The sequence below is a fragment of the Chiroxiphia lanceolata genome, chromosome 14 (genome assembly GCF_009829145.1).
Source record: "Chiroxiphia lanceolata isolate bChiLan1 chromosome 14, bChiLan1.pri, whole genome shotgun sequence".
In the NCBI taxonomy this organism is placed as follows: Eukaryota; Metazoa; Chordata; class Aves; order Passeriformes; family Pipridae; genus Chiroxiphia; species Chiroxiphia lanceolata.
The window spans coordinates 17,915,642-17,925,966 of record NC_045650.1 but is presented as its reverse complement, the minus strand read 5'-3'; the positions used below and the strand labels follow the sequence as shown (position 1 = coordinate 17,925,966).

The following is a 10,325-nucleotide window of genomic DNA, read 5'->3' as shown; positions in this document are numbered from 1 at the left end:
GACTACAGTTACCAGCAGGCATCGCGGCGGCCGCGCTTACATAACCCACGGGGCCGGGGGAGTCCTGGGGCCCCCGTGATGGCCCTGTGGGGCCTGGCGGGCCCGCGGCGCTCACCACTCCTTCGCCCGCCTCAGAGCGCTCCGCGGCACCGCAGGCTAGGCTAGGGGCACCGCTCCCTCCGCCGTTCCGTCACGGACCGGCCCCCATTTCCGGGACACACCCTCGCGCAAGGCCTGATGGGTCCTCGTCCCGGTCTGCCTGTCAGAACCGCCGCAAAGAGTTTCCGGGCCCCGCGTCCCCCGCACCGAAGAGCGCTCGGGGCCGACTGCTCCCCGGACGCTGTATGGTGCAGTTCCTGTGTGCGTTTCTAGACCCCTCGCCCCGGTTCCCGTCCCAAGCGCGCAGCGCGGCCCCCAAAGCCTCAGGCTGTGCCCCGGCCCGCGGGGACCCGGCGGAGGCGGCCCAGGCGGGGGGACCCACGCCAGCAGTGCACCTGCCATGCAGATTCCGGGGCGCGCCGGGCGCGCCCCGCGGGCTGAATACCCGCCGCGCTTATGCAGGCGGCTGCCGCGCGGCGGCGCTGGCAGGGCGGTGGCTGAGGGCGACCCCGAACCCTGGATAGGCGCCAGCTTATGCAGGCGATGGGCGGGCGCCGCGCGTCGGTGCGCGCGCAGGGCAGCATCTGAGAGGCCCCGGACTCTGGATAGGTGTCGGCTTATGCAGGCGGCGGGCGGGCGCCGCGCGGCGATGCGCGAGGCGGGGCGGGCTGCGGCAGCGGGCGGGGCGGGCCGGGCCGGGCCGGGCGGGGCGGCGGCGGCACCACCATGTCGGAGGCGGCGGTGGCGGACACCCGGCGCCTCAACGCGAAGCCGCAGGACCTCACGGACGCGTACGGGCCGCCCAGCAACTTCCTCGAGATCGACATCTTCAACCCGCAGACCGTGGGCATGGGCCGCGCCAGATACACCAGCTACGAGCTCCGCATGCGGGTGCGGCCCCCGCGCCGGGCCTGCGGGGCCGGGCCGCCCCGGCGTGCGGGGGTGCGGCCCGGGGAGGGGCGGCGGCGCTCGGGACGCGGGGACGCGGGGCTGGGGGGGCCCGGGGTGGTGTCACTGCTTGGCAGCGCCGGGCTGGGGCGCTCCGGGGCTCAAGGTCAGCGCTGGGGGGTTCGCCGGGGCCGCTCGGCGTCCAGCGGGGCTGGTGCACGCAGGGACAGGGAGGTGCTGCCTCAGCAGGGTCCTGCGCCCGGCCTCTCGCTACTGCCCCGCTGGGTGGCTGCTGAGCAGGGCATGGCTGTACAGAGCTGGTTATCTCAGGCAGAGGAGGAAAACTGGGTAGCAGTGTCTCGGGAGCTGCTCGCACTGCAGGCGGGCTGCCCTTCTGGGCTGCTTTATCAAGGGCCTGTGACCCAGGAGTGTGTGCAGCGGGCTGAGCGCTCACAGTGTTCACTGAGCCTTAACCACACTGAACTGGGGACCCTTTCACAGCTCTGCATCTGATAGCTGGAGAAAATAACATTGAGCTTCCCCTGGAACAAGCTCCCTTTGGTGTGTGATGTGGTGCTGGCTTAGGTTTCTGATCGTGGCGTTATTCAGCTGCTGAGCCTCCCCTTCCTTTTAAGAAGAATTGGTGTTTGGTTTTTTCCTGCTCCGGCGCTTGGCTCCCGTCAGCCTGCAGGTGGCAATGGGAACCTCAGTCCACTGAAACCAGCGGAGGTGCAGCTGGGTTTACCTCGCTGCCTTCTTAAGAATACAGTTAATCGTGTTGCACTAATACCCGTGTTCATCCGAGTGCTGCCCATCAGAAGGTTTTGCTGCCTCATTTCCTGGAATGTTTCAGGCTGTGTCGATGGGATAAAGGTGAAGTTGAAGGTTGAAGTTTAAAGGTGAAGCTGTCAGTTGCTGGGCTCCAGTGGGCAGGGGGAGAAGGGTGGGGTATTGCTTTGCATTTATGCAGTGACACATGATGGATGTGAAAACACCTGTTAGGGTAGGTGGTCTGTTCTGGAAGAAGATTGTTGCATGAGGTCTGGCCTTGAACAGTTGCTGGGAAAAGATTTCCTCCTGTAGTTCTTCTGTGGAGATGCCAGCGTCGGGTTGGATGTTCTTATGCTCTGCTGCTGTGAAGCCCTCTTGTAAATCACTTCAAAATGGACTGAACTCAGGGAAAAAAACCAGCCTTCTCTGTATTGTCAGCACTGATTCCAGTGTGTGCCCCTGGGAAGGGGGGTGTTCCTGAAATAGTCACTTGAGGGGGAGGGAATGGCTGGCACTGAGTAGCCTTGCTTGCTTGAATCTGAAGGGTTTTGGTGTTCTCTGCCCTGAATAAGGAAGCTGAGTGTTCCTGTGATGCCTTATTCTCAGGGGGCTTGGTTTTCTCATTGTAGCTTCAGGTTACAGTTGCATGTTGAAGTGCTCTGTGGCTTCCAGAGCGACCTGCAAATTAACTGCTTCGCTTCGTTACAGACAAACCTCCCAATCTTCAAATTGAAGGAGTCGTGTGTGAGGAGACGATACAGCGACTTTGAATGGCTGAAGAATGAGCTGGAACGAGACAGTAAGGTGAGGCCTGGCTCAGACCTGCCTATTCCTGAAACTGGGACATGAGGGAACAGTTACAGCCGTAATCTTGAGCTGCCCAGAGGAGAGGCTGTGGTGGTGGGTGCTTTTTGTGGCTCTGTCCACATAATGGGGCTGGAGATGAGCATCAAACAGCAAAGGATATCTGATTGCAGGTGGCTGTTCTGCTGACAGGGTGGTTCTGTGCTTTTAGATTGTAGTGCCACCACTGCCTGGAAAAGCTTTGAAACGACAGCTCCCCTTCCGAGGAGATGAGGGCATCTTTGAGGAGTCTTTCATCGAGGAGCGGAGACAGGGACTAGAACAGTTTATTAACAAGTAAGCTTGACGTCCTGGGTTTGCTGTGTTCTGCCTCGGGCTGCTGCTGATGGAAGGGGGCTGTGGGTTGACCATGAGGAAGTCTTGACCTGCTGCTGGCAGGTGCCAATGCTGAAGGGTGGTGCCTGCAGCTGGGTAACGAAACTGTGGTAGTGGAACAAGTCCTGCCTCGAGTGTGGGTTGTGTTCCACGCTCTCTCCTGGGAGTGCAATGAACATTAGCAGAACAGATGTGCTGCAGAGACCCACCAGCACCGTAGTGTTGGATCAGGACACAGCATGGGAGGGAACACCCTGTGCTCAGGCATCTCTTACTGGTCCTGTTGTACCAACAAGTGACCTTGGGCTGAGCACGGTGTGGATGTGCTGAGCCAGCTGCCTGACTCCCTGCTGCAGGGAACAGAGGTGTGGGGGTCTTGGTGGCAGCTGTGCTAACCTCCACATCTGATTTTCTTCCAGAATTGCTGGACACCCACTGGCACAGAACGAGCGCTGCTTACATATGTTCCTGCAAGAGGAGACTATTGATAGGAATTACGTCCCAGGGAAAGTGCGCCAGTAGGAGCACCTGGCACTGTCTTCCTCCATTCCACCCTCCCTCCTGCAAAAATGACATTTATTTTTACACTAAATCTGTCTTCTCTGAACCAGCTTTTCCTCTCTTGAACCTCCCAGTTTGTTCAGTATTTTCCTCTTTTGTAACTGGCAGCAGTTTGTTCTACTGGGCTGTGGTCTTGGCCTAAAGGTGTGAAGATTTATGCAAGTGAGCGTGTTGTCCCGTGTCTAGGGGCAGATGTGGATAGGTGTGGATCAGGAACTTGCTTATGGCGTTCTGGTGTAGGAGCTGCCTCTTTCCCTAAACAGGAAGGTATGAGATGACCTTCGCTCCCTTGTCTGTGCAGCCCCAAGCATCTCTGCAGGAGACTTTGAAGAATAGCAGTTGTCATGTTGGTCAGTGATCGCATCAGGTATTAGCGTTTTAGTAAGGTTTATCCAAACCAGTGAGTAGGTGCCTGGGTGTGTCGGTCTCTCATCCAACCCCATTCACCCTGCATGAAACCCCCATTCTTCACTGTCTGGAAGTGCTGAGACCCAACACCTACTCGAACCCCGCACTCAGCCTCCTGCATTACAGACCTGTTTGGTGTGTTTGTGCCCCCTCCTTTCTAACGTGCTGCTGGCAGCTTGAGGGGTTTCCATGCTGTGTGCTCTCATGATGCTCTGTGTGGGCCGTTTGGCACGTGGAAGATGGGATAGTCTGGGCTGTAGCCATGTGTGCTGTGATGCCTTGGCCCAGGGTTTCAGAAATGCCACAGTGCCATGGGCTGCTGTGCTGGTGTTGCCTGCAGCACCCTGCTGGGCTGAACCTGGTGCCCTTATCCTGCACCCCAGCTGCAGGGAGGAGCAGGCGGGTCTGGCTGAGGAGGAGCAAGAGAAGGCTGGTGGAAGCAGTTATAGGGTGCATCCATGAATGGCTGCCACAGGAAGAGCTCAGCAGTGGGGCCTGGGGTGAGGCCAGCTCTCCAGAAAAGGATGGTAGAAAACTGGTCAGCCAGTCCCAGGTTAGACATTTGCTTACAAAGCAGAAGTGACAATGGCTCTCGGTGTGTTCTCCCCTGTTCTGCAGTGAGCTAGGCAGTCACTTGTGTGGAAGCAAGAACACACGACTGATCAGGGAAGCATTCAGAGCTTGAGGGGACCACGAGGCTATGACTTGGTGCAGCAGAACTGTCCTTTGGAGGCTCCCCCAGCTGTCACAGCTGTGATGAGTGAGGTTGAGCCTCAGCTTGGGGCCTCCTCATGTCAGGGCTGGCTGGTTTATAAGCGCTTGGTCACTTCGTGGTGACACAGTTGAGCCTCTGTTGGAGCACAGACCTGCAGTGGCTGCCCTCCCTTTCCTGCCAGGCACGTTCCCTGAGGCCTTCCCAATGTCTCCTTCGTTTCCTGGTGAGGAACTGGCACTGTTGATCAAGAGGTGGCTCACGGGAAGAAGTCGCGGAAAGCGAGAGGGAGCCGCTCCCAAAAGGGCCATGGGGCAGCTGGAGCCCGGTGCCGGTGGAGGCGGCCGTGCCCGCAGAGGGGCTCGGTCCCCGCCTTCCCGATGCCGCCGGTCGTGCTTGGGGCGGCCCCTTCCCCTGCCCTGCGTGGGGCTGCCATCCACCCAGCTGTCTGCACCCTGTCCAGTGTAACGTCCCGGTGCCGTTCGCATTAAACCACTGTGAAGCCAAGTCTCTGCCTGGTCCTGGGGGCTGTTTTGTTATCAGTGACTGGGGGCAGGTGTTGGGGAAGCAGCACTTGGGACTCAGTGCCTCCTTGCACTGGAAGCCCTGCCCTGCTGCCTTCTCTGTATGGTAGGCTGATGCAGGCACCTTGTTGCACTGCTTCGTGTGTCTGAGTGAAGGCCTGGAGAGTCCCGTTGTCTGGAGCTGGCAGTGCCCCGAGGTTGGGCTGGGAAGGCTGGCCTGCTCCTGCTCCCCTGTTACCTCTGGCTGGTGTTCCTGGCTGCCCCGGAGTGGCACAGGCAGCCCCCACCCCTTCCCGGGGCAGCTGCCCTGGGGTGTGCGCAGGGGTGGCTGCCCAGGGAAGCTCTGTCAGCTGTGTTCCACCCCTACTGGGCACTGGGTCGTTGGGGCAGCTCCAGTGCCAGCACGATCTGCAGCAGAGCGCTCTGCCACGGTGTCCGTGCACGGTGCACATAACTTCTTGGTGCAGACAGTACGGGCGTCGACTAGATAAGGTGCCCTGCTAGATTTCTCATGAGTAAACAGAAGGACCGTGAAGCCGAGCCTCTGCCTGGTCCCGGGGGCTGGCGGGGCGGGGGAACCGGCGGGGTGGGACGGGGCGGGCGCAGGGAGGGGGCGGGCGGCGGTGCCCGAGCGCGATGTGGCGGCCGGACCCGTGGGCAGGCCCGGGGGCCAGCCCCGGCTTGCCGGGCTGCCCGGACCTGCTGCAACACGCCCAGGCGCTGCACTCGCAGGGCTCCCCCCTCTTTCTCAGCTTCTTCGAGGATGAGTGCCGCCTCATTGCCGACCGCCTGCGCCTCGCCGAGGCCGCCGCGCCCACGCCGGACCCGTGGGAGGCCGACGAGTCGTGGGCCGAGCCCGCCGGGCCCGTCACCTCCACGCCGCTGCCCGCCCCGAGCGACGGGCGCGCCCCGGACTCGGGCACAAGCACCTGCGAGGCCGCTGCGGTCCCGGGCCCGGCCCGAGCGGAGCCCGTGTGTCTCCCGCAGCCCGCGGTCGGCGCTGGCCCCGGGGCCCGCCCGCTCTCCCGGGCCCGGCGCGGTGCCGCGCAGCCCTCGGGCGGCCGCCCCGGCCCCGCCGTCCGCTCCCCGGGCCGCGGCCGCGCCAGGCTCGCTCCGACCTGCACACGGGCCTCGCAGGGGCTGCAGCTCCCCTCGGCCGGCACGGCGGGCCCGGCCTGCCCAAAGCGGCTCCTCCAGCCCGCAGGTAAGCGGGGTCGCCGCCGGGAGCCCCGGCACGGCCGCTGCCTGCCCGGCGCTGCTGAACCCTCCCTCTCTCCCCCAGATACCAGGCTGAAGGGGATGCCGCCTGCCACGTCCAGGGTTCAGCATCCCGGCGGGGCTTTGAAAAAGGCACAGCCTTCTGCCCTTCCCGAACCCGCCCCCCGGGACACACAGATGAAAAGTAATTCCGCCCCTGTCAGCTGGCCTCATGCGAAGCGGGGAAGCATGGGGGGGCTGATGCGGCAGGAAGGGAGAAGGGGGTTGGCCTGGGCTGCAGCACGGCCAAGGACAGAGAAGGAGGAGCGAGGAGTCCTTGGGAGCGGCGCAGGAAGAAGCTTAGGTAATGTGCTCATGCCCCAAGTGATGTTAACATTGGCCTTCCGCCAATGTGGGCTAGCAGCCCTTTGGCTTTGGAGCCCTCACCCCATGGTCTTGTGGTGGTCGTGCCCGTGGGCCTAGGACAGGCAGCCTGGCTAAGCCCCATGCTGCCTGAGGAGTGGTGCGGTGTGGCTGCTTCGGAGCAGCAGCCTCTGTGCCTAATGTTTGTTCACTACAGCTGCTGTCAAGGCTGGGGGTCACAAACAGCCCTCATCAAGACTACCGACAGCAATTCCTGTCCTGGCTTCCCGCTCCTCACTGCGGCCTCTGGGAAGAGCTGCTTCATCCCAGCGCTCTTGGATCAGTATGGGTGAGTCTTGGCAGAAACGTCAGAGGTGGCGGAGTTGTGGCGGGAGGGGGAGCTGCTGCCGTGGGAAGAACATTCAGATCTCAGTTACAGGGTCAAAGCTGTTTCTGGGGAAAGGACTGGAGGGGATCTCGTGTACTTGGGCTCAGAGGAGGGGAGGTGAAATGTGAAGCAGCAAGGCTAGGTGAAGTCCCTTTCCCTGGAGAGGCACCCAGCAAAGAGACTGAGTTTGCTCTGGTGCTTGAGCTCATCCATAGGACAGGGAGCAGCCCTGGTCAGTCAGGGCACTGTCTGAGCAGGAGTTGATGCTCTTTGCTTTCATTTCCTGGGCCTCCCTTCAGGATCAACTACACAGGAGCTTTCAAGGTGTGAAGATGCAGTCCCTGCTGAGCAGGTAAGAGCCAGCTATGTCCTGGCAGCACAGAGCACTGTTCAACACTGTTGCTGGGCCAGCTATGCCAGAGGTGGAAGATGATGGGACCTGGGGCTGCCAATTTCCTGGATGGCACATGAACTGATTTAGCCTTTCCCTAGGGTTTACACAAAACCATGTTCATTTACTGCATGGCTTTACCACCTCTCTGGTGCTCAGGGGATTGCAGGCTTCTTTCCAGTTAAATTTTTAAGGGCCTTTTGAAACATGCAAACCTCCTATGGCTTCTGTTGTTGCTTTTATACCACCTAACATGTTGGAGATGTACTCAGGATGGAGTGAGCAGAGCTTGCAGCAAGGTGAAGCTCCCAAGCTGTGAATTCTCCTACCTGAAAAATATGTTTGTGCATTTGCCAGCAGTTTTAGGGCTCTTCACTCTGTGGCTGTGACCTGCCAAAGGCATTCTTGTTACACACAGGTGCTGGCAGGTGCTCACTGCTAAGTGAACATGGCTCCTTCAGCAGGCACTGCTGTTGTGATGGACACCCTGTGGAAGTGATCCCCAGGGTGCTGGGCTTGGGGTGTTGGGTGGGCTGCAGTGCTCCTCCGGTGGATGGGCTGTGCTGTGGCTGAGCTGCTGGTCGCTGCGTGGGGGTGACCACTCCCTGCATCACACTTACATCCTGCCCTTGCCAGTCTGCAGGTGATCAGCTGTCCCAGGAGCTGGAGCGTGTGAAAAAAGAGCTGGAACGAGTGAAGGGGGAGCTTGGTATGTGGGTCTGGCTGTTCTGAGGGCTGCAGGACACCCACAGTCCAGGTGACACCCCCTGTGCTCCTCCCTGGAGCCCCCAGCCTGCAGCTCCGTGGGGATGGGGCTGGCTTCTTGTTTAGGGGGTAGAGCAGGATCTCAGCTGCTGCCCTAGAGGGTCTGGGGCTGAGGTGTTCAGGGTGGGCTGAGCACAGCCCTTCTTGCCTCCTGCCTGCAGCTGACAAGACTGCCCAGTGTGAAGCCTATCACCAGACAATCTGCTCCTTGCAGGCTCAGCTCAGAGCAGCAGGTATGTGCCCTCACTGCAGTGAGCCCTCACCTCTGGGCAGGCTGCAGGGATGCTCTGATGATCCCTTGCCGCTGTAACCGAGGGCTGCCAGGTGGAAGGGACACAGCTTGTGGCCTTTCCCATGGGTCAGGTTGACACTGCTGTTGCTTCCCAGGAGTCTGTGTGGAAGATGCAGCAGTGTTCAAGGGTGGTGACTTGGGGAGAGATGACAGCTGGCACATGGGCACATGTCCATCTGCCTGAGCCTCTGAGTGATACATGTAGAACTGTTGAATAAGTGAATTTTTTTAACTGCTTGTATTTAAAAGAAATAAAATAAAGGTGTCTTTTCCAGTGGTGCTTGCTGTCTGCTGGGGTAGGGGCAGTGCCCAGTGCTGCCCACTGGTCCCCAAATGCTGGGCAGACAGGGCAGGTCTGTGCCCAACTGTGGCTGGTTTTGCTCAGCCAGAGACTTGAGGTCTGCTGCAAGGAGGAGCTTGGGTTCTGGCGGATGGAGGCACAGCAGGGCTCTGGGGAAGCCTTTCTGGACAAACCTGGTGCTTCCAGGTGGGAGAGAAGCAAAGCTGGAGAGTTTGTAAAGCTGGACTTGATAGTTCTTATGGGTCCCTACCAACCTGAGATATCCTATGCTTTGGTTGTGGAAGGTAATGAGGGTATCCAAGGGATCTGCTTCTGCAGGGCTTTTGGCCCCCCTTTCTGGGCTAGAGCCATCTCTTACCCTCCTTTATGCTGGCAACATATGTCCTGCCACTGTTTGCCTTCCTGCTGCTCCTGTTGGGACGTGCCCTTAGGTCGCTCCATGCCTCTGCCTGCTCCCAGCCGTTGGCCTGTGCTTCTGGCTCAGGGCCCTGAATGACAGGGGTGGAGAACGGTAAGACTGGGAGGTGAGAATGGGGTACTGGGAAGACAGATGTGGAGCTGCCTGTGAGGTCTGGGAACTGAAGACATGTTCAGTGCCAAGTGCTGCTCCCACCGTGAAACTGAAACTATCTCCCAGCACGTGCTAATGCAACAGGGTTTCTGGGAACAGGATGATTTTGGTGTCATCCACCCCCTACTGCTCTGGGTACCCACCCAGTGTCTGTCTGCCTGGGCCAGGGTGACACCCCCCCCCCCCCCCTTGGAGTCCTGCTGTGCCCGTGGTGCTGCCAGCCCTGCCCGGGAGCACCCTCGGTGATGGTGCTGCCCAGCTGGGTCCTCGCCTTCAAGAAGGAGCGGGAAGCATCTGAGCTCTAACAGCCCAAGGAAACGGAATTCTGCAACTTGATCTTGAGCTCACTTAGTTCCCAGTGGGGGTCATGGGGCCGGAAAGGGAAGGGACCTTGATGACACGCGGGGGCACAGCCTGCCTGGAAGTGGCGTTCGCAGAGTGCGTTGGTGTTTCATCGCCGTGAGGTCATCGCAGCTGCGGCGGTGATATTTCCGTCATCCTGAGGTCGTCTTCGGAGGAAAGAAGCGGCTGGACCTGTTGCCTCGACAGTGGCGTCAGAGCAGAGCCTTGCCTGTGATGCCAGGGAGGGGCTGGTTCACCCTCCCGGCATCGCTACCAGTTTGAATGGGTGCTCACGACATGCGAGCACTGGATTGCATCAGGTCGGGCTGCTGAGCGGCGGGTACCGGCCTGCGTGCTGGCGAGGAGGGTGCTGGCTCCGCCTCTCTCAGGGCTGCCGGCCCGGCAGCGGAGCGGTTCTCCCGGCATCTCTTAGGGATGCTTGTTGCTCCCAGAGTTGAGGAGGCTGTAGCGGAACGCTGTCCGGGCCCCTCTCCCTGCGGAGCATACAGGGATCGTAGCACAGTCCCTCTCCATGCCTTAGACTGAGCTCCGCTCGCAGCTCCCATAGGAGGG

The 10,325-nt window shown here is 60.4% G+C and overlaps 2 protein-coding genes across 3 annotated transcripts; both read left to right on the top strand.

Annotated features, from left to right (window-relative positions):
* Window positions 1–222: 222 nt before the first annotated feature.
* Window positions 223–5,125, top strand: SNX12 (sorting nexin 12). Of its 2 annotated transcripts, none has more exons than XM_032701656.1 (4): window positions 223–360; window positions 2,467–2,562; window positions 2,774–2,898; window positions 3,357–5,125. In XM_032701656.1, exons 1-4 carry the CDS (start codon window positions 238–240, stop codon window positions 3,457–3,459), a joined length of 447 nt encoding a protein of 148 aa, XP_032557547.1. In that variant the 5' UTR covers window positions 223–237; the 3' UTR covers window positions 3,460–5,125. The 2 variants fall into 2 exon arrangements, with proteins under 2 accessions (XP_032557547.1, XP_032557546.1); XM_032701655.1 differs by lacking the exon at window positions 223–360 and adding an exon at window positions 757–990.
* Window positions 5,126–5,778: 653 nt separating this feature from the next.
* On the top strand, window positions 5,779–8,812 carry LOC116794047 (skin secretory protein xP2-like). The gene is made up of 7 exons (XM_032702364.1): window positions 5,779–6,346; window positions 6,425–6,703; window positions 6,920–7,051; window positions 7,390–7,442; window positions 8,118–8,190; window positions 8,408–8,479; window positions 8,634–8,812. The coding sequence occupies exons 1-7, from the start codon at window positions 5,779–5,781 to the stop codon at window positions 8,720–8,722; spliced, it is 1,266 nt and encodes a 421-aa protein (XP_032558255.1). The 3' UTR covers window positions 8,723–8,812.
* The last annotated feature ends 1,513 nt before the right edge of the window (window positions 8,813–10,325 follow it).

Bases quoted from the DNA above. Each gene is read 5' to 3' on its own strand.
- SNX12 (XM_032701655.1), top strand. From the start codon at position 826: ATGTCGGAGGCGGCGGTGGCGGACACCCGGCGCCTCAACGCGAAGCCG. The intron at 991-2,466 runs GTGCGGCCCCCG...GCTTCGTTACAG, and splicing joins GCTACGAGCTCCGCATGCGG to ACAAACCTCCCAATCTTCAA. The intron at 2,563-2,773 runs GTGAGGCCTGGC...CTGTGCTTTTAG, and splicing joins AGCTGGAACGAGACAGTAAG to ATTGTAGTGCCACCACTGCC.
- LOC116794047 (XM_032702364.1), top strand. From the start codon at position 5,779: ATGTGGCGGCCGGACCCGTGGGCAGGCCCGGGGGCCAGCCCCGGCTTG. The intron at 6,704-6,919 runs GTAATGTGCTCA...TGTTCACTACAG, and splicing joins CGGCGCAGGAAGAAGCTTAG to CTGCTGTCAAGGCTGGGGGT. The intron at 7,443-8,117 runs GTAAGAGCCAGC...TGCCCTTGCCAG, and splicing joins ATGCAGTCCCTGCTGAGCAG to TCTGCAGGTGATCAGCTGTC.